Source organism: Trachemys scripta, chromosome 7 (assembly GCF_013100865.1).
Source record: "Trachemys scripta elegans isolate TJP31775 chromosome 7, CAS_Tse_1.0, whole genome shotgun sequence".
Taxonomy (NCBI): domain Eukaryota; kingdom Metazoa; phylum Chordata; order Testudines; family Emydidae; genus Trachemys; species Trachemys scripta.
This window is the reverse complement of record NC_048304.1, coordinates 85,674,249-85,694,264: the sequence shown is the minus strand read 5'-3', so window position 1 is coordinate 85,694,264 and position 20,016 is coordinate 85,674,249. Positions and strand designations below refer to the sequence as shown.

Here is a 20,016-nt window from a genome sequence, read left to right as displayed (position 1 = left end):
TCTCGCTATGTCCCACAGCAATCTGCCCTCCAAGAAATCATCATGTTCCCTGCTGATTTGGTTATTCTTTCAGCTCTGCAAATACTGGAGGGTCAATGTGTCCTATGCTTGCAATGCTTATGACAATAATGGAGCCTGCGCAGCTCTGCATGCTTCTGTCAGAGATGGCGAATAGCAACGAGGGACATACGGGTTCATGGGATTTTTAAAAAAGGCGTGAAAAAATTGGGATATAGATGACGTTATGGGATGGAGACAGTTGCACACTGGGAAGTTGACCTTTTGCTCCCAGTCTCCCCTGCATGACTCATTTTGGACCCACCAAGCAATGCCCAAAACTTTCCAAAAGACAGGATGCTGGCCGGTGGCAGGTTGCACGCTGGTACTATGGTGCGCTGCATTGTGCATCGATGCAAGCACTTTTGGTGAGTATGCTCAGCGCCGACACAAGGAGACAAGTATGCACACGCACAAGCGATATACTAATTACGGCAGCTTAATGCTGACGTAAACTTGCGATGACCAAAGTTTGTAGTGTAGTCATGGCCTGAGAGGCAGTAGCTAGGATGATAGAAGAATTCTTCCATTGACTTAGTGTTGTCTATAGGGGGGGGGGGGGGGGGTAAGTTGGCTTAACTGCGTTGGTAAGGGATGTGGATTTTTCACATACCTTAGAGACATAACTGTGCTGATGTAAGTTTTCAGTGTAGACTAGTCTTATGTCTCCACTAGAAATGCTGCAGCAGCAGTGTTCCACTATAGATACACTCTAGAGCTGTGGTTCCCAAACTGGGGTTCACAAAATGTTACAGGAGGTTCTCGGGGGAAAAATTCCCTAAGGGCCGACAGAGCTGTTCCTAGGGTTCCCGGGCAGCACGGGGCTAGCAGCCCGGAGCCCCTGGACTTCCAAGAGCTAAGCAGATCAAAGCAAGCATCTCTATCACACTGAGAAGAATTAAACTTCAAGACTCCTTATAAGAAATGGAAAGGGAGTGGATATTTTTTGCTGTTTTTAAAATTAAATAGGCAGCTAGTATTGTGTTTAAAATTATGAAGAACAAGTTTAAGCTTTGTTGTAATGTGTGTTGTTTGCCTAGACTGCTCAAGACCTGAATGCTTGTGTAGGAGGAAGTCTTTGAGTTGACTTCTTAAATACCTTCATGCTGTTTCACATCTGATACTCCTGGATGAAATATAGGAGCCTTGTCTTATAACAGACTTATTCAAAGTGATACAAGCTACGAAAGTGAGATTTTGGAAGAGTGTTGCCATTTACATAATGTAATAATACTGTAATGATAAATAATAATGAATAATAAATAGTGTGTAATAAGCATGTCATAAAAACAAATTTTATATTTCCAAGATCACTGCTTTTATAATTTATACTCAGGTAAACGAGAAAATCCCTCGAAATATTCATTTTTAGGAGGGGGTTCGCAAGACTTGACATTGTTGTGAAAGAGGTTCACAGGTTGTTAAAGTTTGAGAACCACTGCTCTAGAGTGACAGTTAATCCACCTCCCTGAGAGGCAGTAGTGAGGTCAACGGAAGAATTCTTCATCGACCTAGTGCTGTCTACACTGGGGGTTAGGTCGGCTTAACTAGGTCATTCAGGGAACCTAACTTTATAGAGTAGACCTGGCCTGAATACCTTTCCCAGATCTGAAGAAGAGCTCTGTGTAGCACAAAAGCTTGTCTCTTTCACCAACAGAAGTTGGTCCAATAAAAGATTTTTCCCTCATTCCCTTTGCCTTTCCCAGAGGTTTTGTAAGTTGTTTTGGGGCTCACAGCTATACAGAAAATTCTCTGCCACCAGAAAGGAAATCTCCACAATAAACTTCTTCAGTCTCAAGCCAACCTCCTGTATTGAAAGTTATTCATCTTCGGACCGTTGACTCTTGTCTGCTAGCGTAAAGATATTGTCCTGTTGCTCTCTTTTCTTAGCTTAGCATCCACTGGCAGCCAAGCTCTCCCCCCACTGGCAGGCCCACTGATCAACTCCTCTCCCTCCCTAGTGCATCTCCTGCTCGCCGTGATCAGCTGTTCCAAGGCGTGCAGGAGGCGCTGGGAAGGAGAGGGAGGAGCGGGGACGGGGTGTGCTTGGGGGAGGGGGTGGAACTGGGTGGGAAGGGGTGGAGTGGGGGCGGGGGTTCTGGGTAAAGGGGTCGGATGGGGGTGGAGTGTGGGGTTGAGCACCCCTGGGTGAATTGTTTCAGAAACAAGAAAACAAACAAACAGAGCTTGCTTAGTTGAAACAAAAAAGTTAATAATTTTGTCACATCTGTGTTAATTCATAAGGGCGGATTGCAGAATGCAGTAAAAGACCCATCAGAACTCATCCCTCAGTCACAAACAGTCCTTCTCTTTCTTTCAACATCTGAAGGAAGAAACAGTTGAGGTTTTTGTGGTCCGGAAGTTGACTTGCTTTAAGAAACGATTTCTTATCACTTAGTGCGCAAGTTCTCTTGATGTATCACTACTTCCTTCTAAGTGATCAGGAATTAGAAAAATATCTTAACGTCGTGACTTACGATAGTATAGTTCTAACATAAAGCTATACACTAGCATCAGGGCATCCAAACAGATTTGTTCTTAGAATTGTTTATCTGCAGTGTAAATCGGAAGAGAAAAAAAAAGAAAGCTGCTTGTAGGATTTTTTTTTCTAGTTGCTTGTAGGATTTTTTTTTTCTTTTAAAGTCAAGGTGTTAAATACAACAGGAAGGAGTGACATTTCAAACTAGAGGTTGGAGCAGGATACTGGGCATCAGGAGTCCAGGGGTCTATTCCTTTCTCCGCCACTAAATTGCTGTGTGACTATAGGCAGGTCACTTCACCTCTCTGCCTCAGTTTGCCCATTTGCAACCCTGGAAGGTAGTTAATTCATTGAGATTTGTAAAGAGCTTGGAGATCCCTGATTTAAAGATGCTATGTACACCAAATGAGTATTACTGTATACTTCTGGGTCTGAAACCTTGACAAGCTTCCCTTTACGTCTAAGATGTAAACTATCAGGGTGGATTTCCTGATGTGATCTCTTCTGCAATGCCATGTTATTAGTCAAAACTGTAACTCTGTTCAGTTCTTTCTGTATTGTTTTTGATCGGTTCTCTAGAATTCATCTCACTTCCTCTCCATCCCGAACCTGGCTCATACTTTTCTTCTATCTTCCATGCTGAGACCTCCAGTTACAACAGACTTTTTTGTTTTACTTTGTTCGGTTGACAAGATCTGGGCATGGCACCCTCCAGTGCCCATCAGTGACAGTCGACTTATTGTTCTAAAGGGGTCAAGTGATGCAAGATGTTCTTAGCTGGTGCCAATTCAGGGGAGGATCCTCCTGCTTAACTGTTTGCTTTTGTCTGGATTTTAGAGTGTTGGTCTTGTGAAGCAGGACAAATGGAGTTTCATAAGAGCACTAAGTCGATGCAGTGTGAGAGCTCTGAACTGGATTTGATTCTTTGTACTATTGGGAGGGTGGGTGGGAAGTCTTTGCCACAAACTCAAGGGGGAATCTTTGGCCAAAGCAGAGCTTGGGGGAGAGGAGGAGGTAGGTTCTGCCACACATTTTTTCTATAGAGGTTGAATTACAGAGATGCTTTTATAGTGAAGGAGGGAAATCCCCGATGATAGTGGCTGTCTAGTAGCCAGCTGCTGGGTGCATGACTGCAAACATCCGTCTTGTCTGGGTTCTGCTGCGTGGAAGGAAGCCAGCTGTGTGGAGCAGCTGGAACTTGTCACCAGCAGCATGTTTTCCTGTAGACTTGAGTGAGAGGGCTACAGGCGACTAAAGGGAAGCATTGCCATTCCACTAAACCTCCAATGTTGCTCAAAATAATTCTCCTAGCTCAGTAGCTACATCAGCTTTACAAGTGAGTCTCATCTTAAGCGGGGGTTCCGTTCCGCGGTTAGCGCGTAAAGCAAAAACCGCGTATAGTCAAAATTACATTGAGTTCAATGGCGGGCGGAATCGCCCGCACTACAGGTACAGTATTAAAATTGTTATTTTTCTCTTTTTTTTGTTTTTGCCGACCGCGTAAAGCTGAAATTGCACATGTTAAATGCGCGTAAGATGCGACAGACCTGTATTCCGCAGCAAGTAACTTACTGTAATTGTTTCACTCTTCTGTTCAGAGCAATGTTGCATAGTAAATTCTTTCCATCGTGCCTAGACCCCATTTCAGTGTATCCCAACTTGTTGCAGTTTGTTCCTTGTCTTGTACCCTCTTAGGGTCTGATCCTGCTCCTTCTGAAGTCCTTGACAAAACTCCTATTGATTCAGTGGTGTAGGATCAGTCCCTGGAATTGTTTTCTTTCTTGTTTCAAGGCTTGGATCTGACTGTGTTTAATTGCAGTGTTGCTTGGTGGTGGTTTTTTAAAAATTTTTTTATTTTGGTACGTTGTGGAGAAACATTACTAGATAATTATTATTATTATTTATTTCTTGTAGCATGCCTAAGTAGTATTTTACAAACATTGGAAGGCTGGATGCACCTCCACAGCAGTGTTGGAAACAATCCATGGATACAACTGCTGCATGTGAGCCTGTGTTTAAAGGCGCCTGAGATGCCGGCACACGGCTGCTATATTTTCAGTACACACAAATCTTCCAGTGATTAGCAATGATGGGAAGGTAAAAGGAAATGCTAATATTTTACCAAACTCTAATTAAACTTTTGTGCATTTTCTTTAATCTGTCAAGACTGCCTGTGGGGCAAGTCCAGGGGAGGAGAATGTGCATGGCTGGAGAGGCTGGATTGGATTAGTAGAGGCCTTCTGAACAGGCTTTGACGAATCGGAGGATATGCACTACTTGTGTGGAGGCTGCCAGTAAGTCTGCAAAGCAGCCACTAGGCAATTCCTAGTGGAGCGTAACCAGTAAAAATCTGCCTCCTCCCCACCCTCCTTGAAGAGAGCAATGCCACGTGAATGCGAGCAGTCAGCTAGCTGGATGTCATCTTCCCACTCCACACATATTCCAAATGTAGGCTGGAGCAAGAAAAATTGGCATTCCTTGAGCAGAATGGAATAATCCCTAAGTCAAACAACAGTTGCGCAATGTTTGCTTCAGATATACATCAAGATTTCCCAAAGAGACCAGAATTAATCTGAAGTAGTTAACAATCAAAACACCACCTGTTATTTAAGCACCAAATCCATGTAAACAGCAGCCAAGACCACTTCAGATTACTTAACCACAGTATCCAGAGTAGACAGTATTTATATTTGCATAATACTTAGTCACTAGCATCTACAAAGTCACAAATGCCAGGTGTAATCAGGGCAGCTGGGGTAGCAGTTGACCCAATCTGTTAGCAGGTGTTGAAATCCTTCAGGGAATGGCTGACTGACTTCCGCTAATTTATTGTGGAAGGTTTGGCTTGTTATTGCCATCCTGAATGTAAGCAAGATGGAGTGGTTATAGAATAGAGGAACCTAGGATTTGAGACGGAGGAGTCTATAGGGAAGCCTTACGAACAGCCAAGCTTATAAATAAAGGCAAACCCCAGAGAGGGGAATGTTTGCATGAAATGCAATCCATATAGACTCTCTGGAACAGCTAGGGAGCTGCACCCGCTTAGGCCTTAGTTTACTTATCTCTCTCTATTCCATGCAGAATATAGGGCCTTCAACTTTGCCTCCCATCTTTGACAGTTTCTTGCTGCTTTCTTAGCTTCTTGTTGTCATTTTGATAGCGTTCAGTTCCACTTCTATTGTGCGCTTCCATCTACCTCATCACATCTTGGCCTGGGGATTCCAGTCCAATGCCTGCGTAATTATGTTATTTGGGTTTTTCCTCCATGTATCTCCTAGCCTTCTCCATTTTCACTCTGTAATTTCCAATCCTATCTGTTTTGTTTTCCTCCAGAGTTCCTTTTTTTGTGAACTTTTTTCCTGATCATCTGATATTGAGAATTTGTCTAAGGCAGTTGTTTATGAAAACATGGAGTCTAGGTAGTAAGATCTTAATAAGTCTCTGTGTTTCATATATTAAGACTGATGTTTACAATGGTGTTAAATATTCAAAGTTCAGTTTGGAGGACAAAATTTGTTTCTCTAGATTGGCTTTAGAGTTAGGCAGGCATGTCTGGCTTTCACTATTCTAGCTTTAATGCCTTCGTCTGTTCCTCCTGTTGTACTTAACAATGCTGCCAAGATGGGAAATATCTGACCTCTTCCGTGTCAGTCCTAGAAAGTGTTATTGGCGTTTCTTGTGTGCTAATTCTCATGGTTTTAGTTTTCTCAGTCAGTCTTGATTTTCAACCTTACTAATTGTGCATAGGCCTGGATATATTTATTTTGGCTTGCATGTCTCTGTGGGTATAGGATAGCAAGTTCATGTCATCCGCTAAGTTAAGGTCTTCTAACTTCTGTGTGAAAGTCCATTGTATGCACCTTGGTTGTTTTGTGGTCTTTCTCATTACCAAGTCTGCTATCAGTAAAATGATTATCTGTGACATAAGATATCCTTGTTTGACACCAGTTAGTAACCTGGAATGGCTTAGTCACTTCACTGTTGTATATTACTTGGCTTGTTATATTTTCATAGATGCTCTGAATGATGTTCACAAATTTCTGTTCTAAACTGTTTTATTCACTGTATCAAAGGCTTTTTGGAAACCTATTAAATTCATGTAAAGTTGTGATTGCCATTCGATCAACAGTTCTGTGATGAGACGTAGAGTTATTTGATCTATACATGATTTCTCCTGTCTGAACCCTACCTGTTCTTGTCATAACCTTGAACCTACTGCTTTCTTTATTCTGTCTAGAATGATGCATGTAAAAACCTTACTTGGGATACACAGCAATTGAATATCCCTTAGTTTTGAACTGACTGATATCTCCTTTCTTTTCGTTATATGACCCTTTTCCAACTCCTTTAGCATTTTTTCTTCTTCTCCCCCCCCCCCCATATCTTTTGTAAGATGCCGATCAAAATGTCTATTGTGCTTTTCAAGTCTGTCTTAAGAACCTCTGTTGGGATCTTATCTGGACGTGGTGCCTTTCCACTTTTTAATCCATGCTTATACCAAGGGGAAAATAGTGTTCCTTGCCTTTAACTTCCGCTGTCTTGAATTTGGATGAGAGACTGCTATATCCCTGACATTTTATTTACTGTCAGAAGTAAAAGTCACGCTGGCTGAAGTATTAGGCATGAAAATAAATGCTTGATTGGGGCTGGGGAGGCAGAATGGAGTTCTTAGCTCCAGGGAAACTAAGTCAGATGGAGGCTTAAAACATCTTTACTAAAAAAGCAACATTACCTAACTACAGGTGAGGAAGGTGGTTCAATCTATATCCGCCACAATCAATATTCAGTGAACTCAGTCACGTTTTTTAAAAAACCTGAACATTTATGTTAGGAGGCAGAATTACCATATTAGCTAGGCATCTTAACATAAAGTTTCTGCCCTGGTTTCTTTATTTTAATCAAACTTGGAAATGAGGTGAGAGGCTTAGAAAAAAAGTCACTTGGACATTCAAAATAAATATTTATTAATAAAATCAACAAGGAGTCTGGTTTATTATTATTATTTATTAATATTTACTCTTTAAAGCATCTTCAGTCTGGGGCAGGGACCTTGTCTGTAGAGTAATTAACACACTGTTTGGCACTGTACAAATAAACAATAATGCTAATCTTCCTTCTCCAAGGCAGAAGGCGCTGGGAGTACTTTGTGCTTTTTGCTACTGGGAAAGCCTCATATCATGTAATGGTGCCACCTGCTGGCTGATATGACATAAACTTAGATGTTGAAGACTATATGACAGTGGATCCTTGGTAGTTATTGTCCTATTCTGTTCACCTCGCCCTCCCTCCCCCAATCTTAAAGCAAAATGTCCCTCTGGTAGGTTGTCTTGGTAGAATGGAGTTTAAAGGTGCATATTTTCCCTCACCAGATGTCCCTATGTTAACAGGTAGACTAAGGGAGTTCCCTACAACCGCTTCTAGCTAGGGGGATTCATAACAATATGAGTGAAGAGTTTTATATGAAGGGGGAGCAAATGAGAACCTCAGGAGGGGGCTGATTTGATCTGAAATGCACCTCTTTCCTCCATCACAGTTCCCATAACTTAACCAGGTTGAGGTGGGGTGCAGGAGTTCTGCTGGAGTATTGCCCGATGGCAGCCGTGTAGGATCGGTGCTTCCTAGTACTGGAAAGTAACCATCCATGAGAAAATAAAAGGAAAAAGTATAGGCATCCAACCTTTCTGTAAGACCCACTGCTAAAGCACAACTATCTTCAGAGCTAGAATGTTTTCCTTATGGTCTGAGAGCCAGTGACAGCCAGCAGGGAGCGACTGAAGCATTTGTCCCCGCTCTTCCAGCCCAGTTCCTCAGCTGGAATACAATGTGAGCCTTTGTAGCATGTCCCTTGGATCCTGTACAGCTCTCCCTGCAGCTTCCTCATATCCCTTGAAATTAGTCTGAGAGGTCAGTATTTCTATCTAGGAAAAACTGTTTTCACTTTCCTCTTGCATATTAATTTCCAGCCTCCATCACCATTAGTTCAGTCTCATGCTCTATTTAGTTATCACTGGAAAGAAGCTCATGTGTTTGTCTGCTGTGTTACTCCCAGGTGGTGGCTGAACTCAGTTCATCCCATCCTTCCTTCCCCCAACTCCTTTGAACTATTTTTAAAAATGAGGTGAAAACCAAGAGGAGCAATGTGACTGCTGGGACAACTGAACTGAATACTAAGGACTGAGTAAGAGGCCAGGCCCTATTCTGCGTCGTATCCCTTTTTCTAAAGTTAAAAGGGTCTTGCTGTGAGGGAGATCTCTCATTCCCCTCCAGAACTTTAGTGGGAACATCAGCAATACTTAGAGTGCCGTTCAGTACGTCTACACTGCAATTAGACACCCATGACTGGCCTGTACCAACTGACTTGGGCTCCTGGGACTTGAGCTAAAGGACTGGTCTCTAGGACCCTGCAAGGAATGAAGGTCCCAGAGCTTGGGCCGCAGATCAGGCTGGAATGTCTACACTGTAATGAAACAGCCCCTTAGCCCAAGGCCCGTGAGCCCGAGTCAGCTGGCCTGGGCCAGCCACAGGTATCTAATTGCAGTGTAGACATAACCTTCCATCAGTAGCTTTCAAAGCCTGGTACAAAAGGGAAAGCAGATGGAGAAAGTGAGGCACACGGAAGCTGTGTTTTGCCCAAAGCCACTATATACTTCTAAACAGTGAGTGACAGCCTGGGGCAGTGAATCTTCAAACCTGGGTTGGCTGACTTGGGCTTGCAGAGCTCATGCTACAAACAGCTGTGCAGATGTCACAACTCGGGCTGGAGCTTGAGCTCTGAAGCCCACCCCTGCCCTGGGCTTTCAGAAAGGGTGGCTGGGTTTCAGAGCCCTAGCTGTCATGACTACACAGATATTTTTAGTGCAGTAACACAAGCCCTGCCTGCCCAAGCCTGTTGACCTAGGCTCTGAGACTCACTGCCACGGGTTGCAGTTCACTGTGTAGACGTACCCTCTACAACTCAGTGGCAGAGCGAGGCGTAGCGCCTATGTCTGCTGGGACAGCATGGGAGACTGCAGTAGCACGTGCTTATGTATTCCTTGAACTGGAGGGACAGAGACCCCACTTTAAACCATGAGAGGGGAGTTCAGCCTACCTTTAAACAGCAAGATAGCTTAGCATTTATGACCAAGGGGACCATGTGTGTCCATATCCTGAAACGCCAGATTAATTCCATATATTCTTTGGAGGCCATTATTACTTCTTTGCAATTTTATTTTATGTTTTGAAAATTGGGAATAGAGGAGTCAAACCTCCTGGGTTCAGTTTCATGTGGATCACTCACCAATGAAACATGGGGATGTGTGTGTTTTGGTTGTCTGTCTGATGCCTGGTCAGAATCCCCACAGGCTGACATGCATCTGCTACTCAGGAGAGGCTGTAGTCCTGCAGTAGCAGGGTTGGATTGTGGGATGGCCAGCCCCATGTTTGTTTGTGTGACCTGGGTGTTGGCTGTGAGAACTGAAGGGTATAACTGAGGTGCATTGGCAGAGTGGTGTGTGTGAACGGAGGTGGAATCTGCCCAGGCAGCTGCCCACACTCTGTCTGGCTCTACCCACACTTTTATGAGCATTAAAACTAACCAATTATGCGTAACCTTTAAAGGGGAAGACATGGTCAACATTTGTCTGTACAGTGTCAGATCTGAGCCTGTTTAAGTGTAGGATCTGGTAATTCTGCAGTGATGTTTGGTTGGCGTTAAGCCCTCTTTAGATCAGCCCTAATGTTTTGTCTCCTTGTTTCTCCTCCCTTTCCTACTGCCTGTTCTCCTGGCTGTTTTATGAAGCTGCCTGTGGATTATGGGTACAACTGCCAGCACAGCTCAGCAAACAGTCTCAGCAGCTACGTTTGAGAACGTTCACGGCAACGGGACCATGGAGGACCGCCACTCACTTAGCATCCACTCCTGCCAGACGGTTGGCCTCCACAACAACAAAGCCAAGTCCATCATCACCAACAAGGTGGCACCTGTTGTCATCACGTGAGTAGCTTCAGGCTGGAGTGCTTCTGTAAATCATGTAACCATCTGGAGTTTCCCCTTTGCTAATGTTATAGGAACATTGCCCTACTGGTTTTGTTGAAGACTGGGGCTTCTCCTCCTTTTGTCCCCTCAACCTTCCCAGCTCTCTGTGCTGAGAGAACAGACCTTCCCACAATTAATTTCCTGGGGAGAAGCAGTGAGTTCTACAGCCTCCCTCTGCCTCCTGCTTCCCCTGCGGGAACAGCCTTCAGGAGACCCAGGTTCCTCTTCCCCCCCCCCCCCTGCATCCCCAGATGAGCAGACTATTTGGTGGGTGCAGGATTCAGAACTATCCTTTTCCCCGACCCCACTTTCTCCGCCCTGTCCTATAGGAGCAACCTGGCTCTGGCTTGTCAAAGCCTCTGCCAGTTATCTCTGTGCTGCCAGCAACTGTTCTGCCCCACAGCCTGTGTAGCATATCTGTGGTGGTGATTACCAGGTATAACACACCATTTAGTTTTGGTCACATGATAAAATTTCAACCAGTGGTTGTAGTTATAGACAATATATCGTACTAGAGGTTTACCAAGTGAATAGGATAGGGACGGGGGGCTTTTTTCATAGCATGTGTCCCTGAGCTTCAATCCCTTGACCTTCTTGGTCAATGATCCCCATGCTGACTGGAGAAAAAGCCTTTGTCTTAAATGCAGTATGTTTTTGCGTGTGGCTTTCACAGCTACAACTGCAAAGAGGAATTTCAGATTCATGACGACCTGCTGAAGGCCAACTACACAGTGGGGCGGATTTCAGAGACCACGTTGGAACACTACCTTGTACAGGTAAAGGCTGCTAACCCTGTTCTGCCATGAGCATGCTTTGTCACAGTGTATCTAGAGCAAGCAAGTCATATTACCTGAGGTGAAAATTATACTGTGCATTTTACAAGCTAAGGGAAGGGTAACACAGCTGTGCAAATGCCACGGGATTCATTTCACAAACCCTGCAAGCATTGTTATCGGGGGCTGGGAGTGAGGTTTCCTTAGAGGCTTTGGATCACCTAATTTGATCCCAGAAAGGGGTCCCTGTGTTTGTGGGGATGGAGGTGAGTAGCTGTTTGGGGATAGGGGAGGGAGCGAGAGGCAGCTGAGGTTAGTGTACTGTGTTATGTGAACAGTTTCACCCCAGGCAGCTTTGCTGTCTCTCTGAACAGGCAGGCTGATGTTTACAAACATGTGGAAACCTTCATTTCTAGGCTGTGTTCATGTGGGGTCTAAGTAGGGTGACCAGACAGCAAATGTGAAAAATCGGGACAGGGAGTGGGGGGGTAATAGGAACCTATATAAGAAAAAGACCCCAAAATCAGGACTGTCCCTATAAAATTGGGACATCTGGTCACCCTAGGTCTAAGCTTCATATGGGTATTTCACTCCGCTTTGAAATGGAATCAGACCTGCTGCTTCAGTATATAAACTAATCACCTTCAGGGGAAAGACCTGAAGAAATTTTTCTTCATTGCACATTTGGTAAGTGGGGAATTCTGAAGTTGTTTTGCATTTCTTAGAATGAGCAGCCCCTATGAGATGGTAAGAGACTGTTTCTGCTTGCTGGAACTCTGCTTTCCCATTCTGCTATGTGCTTGTGATCAGGGGTGATGGGGATATTGAACATAGGTCTAGGAAGAGTTTCTTTTGAGTGAAGTGGTTGAAATACACTCCTTGGTCATCTCTTGCCCCTCTCCCTTCCTGCTGAGTTAGAATATGCTCAGTTCTAGGTAGATGCATAGTTTTATACAAAATGCTTGTTGTTACACACTCAAATTGTTGTCTTTTCTCCACCACTTATTTTGCAGGGGAAATATTTTATGGTCAGAGATGTATACAGTAAATTAGATGTCTTGAACACTACAGGCAGTTGTGGAGCTCCAAATTTCCGACAGGCCAAAGGAAGGTACGAAGTGTTTGGAATGGGACAGCCCAGTCTCAATGGATTCAAGCAGGTGCTGCAGAAACTCCAGAACGATGGGCACAAGGTAGGGGTGTGTGTGTGTGTGTGTGTGTGTGTGTGTGTGTGTAAGAAAACCAAATGCACAACTATCTAGGTGATAAAAATTACAATGTTCCATATTACATGAGCTATTCGCCTCTTAATGTGCATACATACTCCCATCCATCAATGAGAATGGGAGTTACAAAATTTATTCCCAGGTCCAACTGAACCTTTGTAAAGTGAACTCAGATGCACTGAAAAGCTGTTTATAATAAAGTAGAATGTAATCCTCAAATGGTTTAAAAGCCCTGTGAAGCATGGATAATGATTTTGCCTAGAGCAGGGGTTCTCAAACTGGGGGGTCGTAAGATGGTTACATGGGGGCAGCAAGCTGTCAGCTCCAGAGGGCTGACAGCTCCAAGTCCCCATTAAATTAACCCCCCTTGTTTTTAATTTATAAGGGGGGGTGTGTCACACTCAGAGGCTTGCTGTGTGAAAGGGGTCACCAATACAAAAAGTTTGAAAACCGCTGGCCTAGAGTGAAAAAAATTCATTGCTATGAGTTTTCTACTGTATTTCTTAATGTGGCTCTTGTGGAGAGGAGTGTGACAGGGTCCCTGGGGTGCAGTCTGGACTGTGGGGCCACTCACCCCATGTTGGTGGGACAGAGGGCTATCCCTCACACTGATCCTGTTGGCAAGCTACAAACCTCTGTTAGGTACTGCACTTACACAGACATCCACAGGCAGGGACACACTCAACTGAGTTATATCAATGCTTGTCCTAGCCACTCTTGAGTGTGAGTTAAACTGTTTGAATTGTTTGGATGTAACAGCTCCTTTTAGAGTTCTGCCGCTCCTGATTTTCATTGACATATTGGGCCTGTGGGTAACTGTGGACAGTATGAAGTGAAAAGAACTGTACAGTCTCCACAGGCTGCTGATGTTGTGAGTGCACTGTAGCTATGAATTAAGTCAAAATACAAACAGCTCATTGCTGGGCAATTCTAGTTTTAAACAAAAGCCTGTTGGTGTGTGATATAGCTACTTCCAGACAGCAGTGGGAGGGACCTAGGAATCTCACTCTGTGCACTGGTGGATGGGGAATCCTAGAAGTGTAATGCTCCTGTGGAAGTTATTAGCTGCAGTCCCCCTGTGGAATAATACCCCAGTTAGTAGCATTAGCCTTGAAAGAAGCCATTCTGCTCACTTGGATGTGGATGGAAGTAGAGTGATGCTCTGGTGGTATTGCCCCTTACTGATTTATTTTTAATCCCTCTTATTCCCCTTTTACTGAGATGGGTAGCTGAGAAGCACTGTCCGTGGCAATGAGAGTGGCATGAAAGAGAAGGTTTGCCTTCTGCAATTCACACCAGTCATAAAAAGGTTCTGCCTTAAGAGCTGTGACTGAAATAATTACCTACAAAAATAAGGCAGCCTTCCAAAATGTTATGCCCCTCACTCATCCAGGACAAATACTTGATGATGATTAATATTATCATCCTCATCATGGCACCAGGATGTAAGTAATGCAAATATTAGTGAATTTTCATGACACTTTTTTAAGGCTGTCATAAGCACATGTGGTGACAGGATTAAAACTCAAGGTCTTAAGTTCCTCCGAACACACAAAACAAATAATGAAAAATAACAATCCTATCTCTTTAACATCTTCCCTGCACCGTCCCAGTGTTGGACACTGAGACCTTCACTCCCCCAGTTTGACTGGGGAAAAAATTGCACAGCAGTATTTATCTTTCTAGGTTAATATATCTTGCCTGCCACAATATGCCTCACAAGCTTTTAAAAAACAGAATAACAGTCTCTCTAGTCTAGTCTCCTCCCTCTAGATGCTGAGCTCAGCTAGGCATTCATCAACCATTCACAAAGTTGGAGCGGTGGAGGATGCTGGCTGGCATGTACCTGTGTCTTTGCAGGAGTGCATCTTCTTCTGTGTTCGTGAGGAGCCTGTTCTGTTTCTACGCATGGAAAATGACTTTGTGCCCTACACGCCAAGAGGAAAGGAGAACTTGCATGAAAACCTGCACAGCCTGCAGAGAGGGGTCAAAGTGGACAACTTGGAGCTTGCAATTCGGAAAGAGGTGATTGGGAGCCATAAGGAAGCTGTTCCACTGTATGAAATAGCGAGGCCTGGGATGTCTGTTTGTTTGGGTTTGGGGACTGGGGTGAACTGAGGTGTGCGTTTGGCAGAGGATAGGGACAATTGATTGGAACCATCTGAAAATTCTGATTTTATATATAAACCCATATACATATAAAAATCATTTCTCAGCTTTACTTGGTGACTTTTAATGGCCAAGAAATAGAGGCTAAAACCTCACAGAATCTTACATTGCACTTTGTTCCTGACCTGAAGAATCCCTGCTCTGGACCCTCACCCAGCTTTGCAAGTAAACCAAAGTCCTGACCCACAAGCATTCATGCTATTCTACCTTTGAACACCTGCACAGCTCTGCCATTGGGTCTCCACCTAATCCTGCAGCTGCTCTCATGCCTGCTACATCCGTTCTAGGTCTGCACACACTTTTACCAATTCACCTCAATCCTTATGTGCAACATCCTCCTTCCTGTTCCAGTCCTGAGCCTCTTGTGAGCGGGCACTGCCCGTTGTGCCAGATTGTGTAGCATGAACAAACTTCTAGTGACCAATATGTTGAGTCCAGTCAAGCTGTATGTTTCCTTTGTCTAAAACAGCACATGCTGTATATAAGAGCTGCGATTCCCATGTGCTGCTGTGTTGGTGGAATTGAAAATGGGGATGAAACAGTAAAGCGGTTTGTTTTAAACATGGTTTTGTTGCATTTGTTTACTGAAGATACATGATTTTGCTCAGCTGAGTGAGAACACATACTACATCTATAATGACATTGAACACTTCAAAGATGAGCCACACTCCGTGACCATCCAGCGTGAAGAGGATATCCATGTGATGGAGGAGGTGTACAAGAGGCCTGTCTTCCTGCTGCCCTCTTACAGGTAATCCACGGACACATACAACATTCCTTGCCTTTAAATCACCCACATAGTTTGGCAGCCTCCTCTTTTTCTTTTCTGCTCTTTCTTTTCTCTTCCTCTGCATGTTTATTCAAAAGAGTTTTATTTATGCCGGGGGAACCAATCAAATATTCAATCTTATCAATCTTTTTCCTAACGTCCCAGAACTGTAACATAGACCTCGTGTTCTCATAAATGTACTTCTGGGTCATGCTCCCAATCTCCCAGAGGTCACAGATTCTGTGGTTTCAACATGTATACTTGGTCTCTGGTTAGAGGAAAGGAAGGAAGAGCCCTTCAGTCCAGCTGGAGAGCAACACTGATGGGAAGTTCTGTCCAGTCCACCCTATTGGAAGAATGGAAACGGTTATGCAGCCTCAAGGCTGAGAGGTTCGAAGGGAGGAAAGGAGACTCACAGAACCCCCATCATGGATGTGCATTTCTCCTTCCTCCATAAAACCAGGCTGTTCTCCACCCAAAGGATGAATGGCATAAGCACTCTACTTTTATAACCATGAAAGATGCCCCAAAACATGTTGATAATCCTCTTCTAAATTTAGAAACGCAGTGACAATTACTGAATACATAACTGTTTTTAGAGTCGTTCTTTTTACATCATTCTTCTTTTAAGTGAGGCCCTCACACACATCAGAAGGCAGCATTTCCAGTTGTCTATGCCCTAGAAATTAGGGGGGAGGGATAGCTCAGTGGTTTGAGCATTGGCCTGCTAAACTCGGGGTTGTGAGTTCAATCCTTGAGGGGGCCATTTAGGGATCTGGGGCAAAAATCAGTACTTGGTCCTGCTAGTGAAGGCAGGGGGCTGGACTCGATGACCTTTCAGGGTCTCTTCCAGCTCTGTGAGATAGGTATATCTCCATATATTATTTATTAACTTTATTAAAGTGGAAAATCTGCTTATTTTCAGTGACTAGTGTTTTGCTCACATCCTGATGAATGTCTTTTCACTGTGTTTGGCAGGTACCATCGGTTGCCGTTGCCTGTGGATGGGGCACCTCTAGAAGCACAGTTTGATGCTTTCACCAATTTCCTCAGGGTAAGGACTGCAGACTGTGGCACCTATAAGGTGTCTCACATTAGCAGCGTGGAAGCAGTTAGACTAGCAGCAATCTGATATTTTAACTCTTTCTGGCCATGCTAGCAAAAATTACTTCACTAACTGCCACCTGCTTGTTGTTTATTTGCCCCCAGAGAAGCTACTTGGATCAGATGCAACATCTGATTTCTAGTGAGGTTCCTGTTTTTTTAAGCCAGGTTCCCTCCTGAGATAAGGCTTAAGGGGGAGGCAAATGACTTGGTGAAGGGCACATGATGACTCAGTGGCTGAGCCTGGGTTAGGGCCAAGGACTCCCTGAGGTCAAATGTGTTAAGCAGAAGACCAATGGCCTGCTTGATGTGCACTTATTGAATGGATTTAATGTTAGTTGCCACAACTCCAGATCCACATCCCAACCTGTTGGCAAGCTTGTGTGTCTATTTTTAAACTTCTTTCAAAGCTTCTAGCTTTGTGGTAGCTGGCCAGAAATACAGTGCTGAACCCCTGTGGTTCAGGAAGGAGCACCTGTCATGATGAGCAACAGTATGGTACAGCTGGATCGAATCCAGTCCCAAAGTGGTTTCCATAGTTACTGATGCGATTGATCCAAGCTCTGACACACAAGTGCAGTGTGTGAGAGATGCCGAGAGCACAGCTCTCTGGCTCTTTATCGCGAAGTTCTCAGGCGTGGTTGTTTGCCTCTGGGGCCCTTACAATGCTTAAAATAACTTGGAGTCTGAAAATCATGTTTGGGATACTCTACATTACTGATGCACGTCTGGCTTGGATTCATAGTGGTCAAAAGTTTTTGCCGTCTTGTGACTGTTCATTGGCCTCTGAATTGAGTTGGAGGCCTTAGTTCTGTTCCTGATTAACAATGGCCTTCATTATATTTGGCACTATGGTGGGGAGAGTGATCATTAGAGGTGGTCTCTTCAGGTGAAGGTGAGGTACGTTGATGGGAAGCTAGCACTGCTACTGCTTGTGCTGTACCTGTTCAATGGATAAACTGAGGGATTGAGTCCTCGGGGCTGCTGTTCTGGCGCTTCTGACCAGATAACTCTTACACACAAATAACCACTCATCTTTTGCCTGGCCCAACCCCTGTGTGTGGCTATACAGAGCACTAGCCCCTAGGAAAACATGTATATTTTGTGTTAATTTCAAATAAGATTTTTTTTTTTCAGTAGGATTTAAGGAGAGTTGAACAAAACTTTTTTTCTAGGAACCAATGAAAATGTCACTAATGCTTTCTTGGTACCAAAATCTGCCTTAGAGTGAGATTTTTTTGTTGCAACTCAAATTGTCTTGACCCTAAATGATAAACAGCTGCTTTGAGTTCATTTTGCTGCAGATGTAGTCATATGTTCTTACTCTGGCACAATGTATTAGAAAAACTGCAACCTGTGTTTATCTTAGTTCCTTCCTGTTTGAGGTGCACGCTGTGGGCTTGTGTTCTTCCAAAACGTTTTCCATCCTGCTTCATGTTCTTTCACACATTCTCCTTTTTGCTCTGCCTTTTTTGGAGCTGGATGGAGCAGGGTGCTTGCTCAACTGGTTGGAAACCCCACCATTTTTGTACGCAGAGAGCTCTAAGTGCTTCTTGTTCTCATAAGACCAAATGAAATACAAAATCTATTTTCTCTTTGCCCCCACCATCTCCCACTCTGCCTTTTTTTCTCCCTAGACCATTTACTTTAGCCATTTATTTCTCTGCTGTTTGTAATTTGGATAGAATGTCTCCAGATGTCTTGACCCAGGTATGGTAGCTTCTTTTGGACTAGAGCTCACTTAACCACTTACTCCTGCTTAGTCCCGTAAATTAAGAGCTGCTGTGTTCGGTATGACATTCTGCAGGGTGCAGTCAAGACCAGTGAGGGGCTGTCTCACCCATGCCTGGCAAATTTGGGTGTCTCTCAGTGCTTTCTATCTTCCCCCCCTTGGCCACTCACAAACAGCCTTCCAGCATGCAAGTAACCCCCTCAGTGTCTGTGTATAGCTGCAGATTGCCAGACACACATCAGACACACACTAGCCTCCACCAGCCTTGGTTACCACTTGCAGGGTGACCCGAACACACTCCCAGTTTCGGGTTTTCCTCTAAATCGTGTGTACTGCACTGTCCAACCTCTCCTGGGCAGTCCAGATATATTAGGGTCCATTACCCCTCTAAAGGAATCAATATACAACACTTTGCCACCCTAAATGGAATTCCCCACACAGTTCACAACAATGGATTAGCCTTGATTAAAGAATAAAACAAATGTATTTAACTACAAGAAGACAGGTTTTAACTGAGTACAAATATAAGGCATTAAAATCAGAAAAAGTTACAAGAGAAATAAAGGTAAAATGCTTCCTACTACTAAAACTTAACAAACTAGACTTGGTTCAAGGTGAAGTTCCTTACCACATGTTCCCAGTAACATTGCTGATCGAATTCTCAGGCAAGGATCTGCCCGCAAGATCAAAAGGCTGTTTCTTCTGTTTTCTTAGGAGAAAGAGGGAGAGACCTTGGGGTGTTTTTGTCCCTCACTGTTATAGTCCAGTCCCCCTTTGAAATGCATTTTCCTAAGGGTTACCCTTAGGTAAAGTTCATTCCCGGTGTGAGGTTGGAGTTATGAAGACACCATAAAGAGATTTCATGCTGTTGTTTGCTAAGATGCAGATCTGTTTGTTCCTGCCCCCCCTCCCACCACCACCAAAGAATGGCCCCTTGATAGGTGTTTGCCCATCAACTTTGATGACACCTGGCTAGAGGCGTCATCTTTTTTGTCTTTGAGAAACTGGTTTATCTAGACTTGTCTGGTAAACACATTTCAGACCTAATTTCAGTTTATGTTTATAACTTTATATATAATATTACTACATACATTTCAAAATCATGTTATTGTTCAGTGAATTATTAGGCTTCAAATGATATCTCACAAAGCATATCTTGTACAAAGATTATTACGATACTGTGTAGGGTGTGAATAAAAAGGTATATTCTGTCACAATCTGTCAGACAAATCTAACCCAGTATCCTGGTACTGACAGCGGGCATCAGGGGTGGATTAGGGCTTTGTGGGGCCATGGGCCAGAGCAAGTGGGGGGCCCTCCCCAACTTCTTCCACCTGCAGCTCCTCCAATCCCCCCACACTCCTGGTGGGGAGCAGGGTCGGAGTGTGGGGGCTTGCCCCGCTCTGCCCACCCAGTGCTTCTGGAGTGCCGGGCAGGGAGAGGCAAGCCAGGCGTGGGGGCACCCATTTTTTCAGGGCTTCCCAATTGGCTGGGGCTCCTGGGCATGGGCCCATTGGCCCAGTGGCTAATTCACCACTGGTGGGCACAGCTAGAGCTTCAGGGTGAGAATACGGAACTGGGCAATTTTGGAGTGATCCACCTTTGAAACCTCAGGGCTGACCTGAGGTCAGATCTCACTGAGAGCACATCATAATTCCATGGTAATGAGCAGCAAAACGCAGGTGAAGAA

At 44.2% G+C, this 20,016-nt stretch overlaps 1 protein-coding gene across 3 annotated transcripts in view; it reads left to right on the top strand.

The window, feature by feature from the left end:
* Positions 1-20,016, top strand: part of PALD1 (phosphatase domain containing paladin 1) — a 187,857-nt gene that overhangs the window by 66,367 nt on the left and 101,474 nt on the right. For all 3 annotated transcript variants that reach the window (XM_034775850.1, XM_034775851.1, XM_034775849.1), the window contains exons 2-7: positions 10,317-10,511; positions 11,227-11,329; positions 12,340-12,519; positions 14,413-14,577; positions 15,312-15,472; positions 16,469-16,544. In XM_034775850.1, coding sequence (XP_034631741.1) covers positions 10,317-10,511; positions 11,227-11,329; positions 12,340-12,519; positions 14,413-14,577; positions 15,312-15,472; positions 16,469-16,544 — 880 coding nt within the window. The remainder of the gene's footprint in view (positions 1-10,316; positions 10,512-11,226; positions 11,330-12,339; positions 12,520-14,412; positions 14,578-15,311; positions 15,473-16,468; positions 16,545-20,016) is intronic.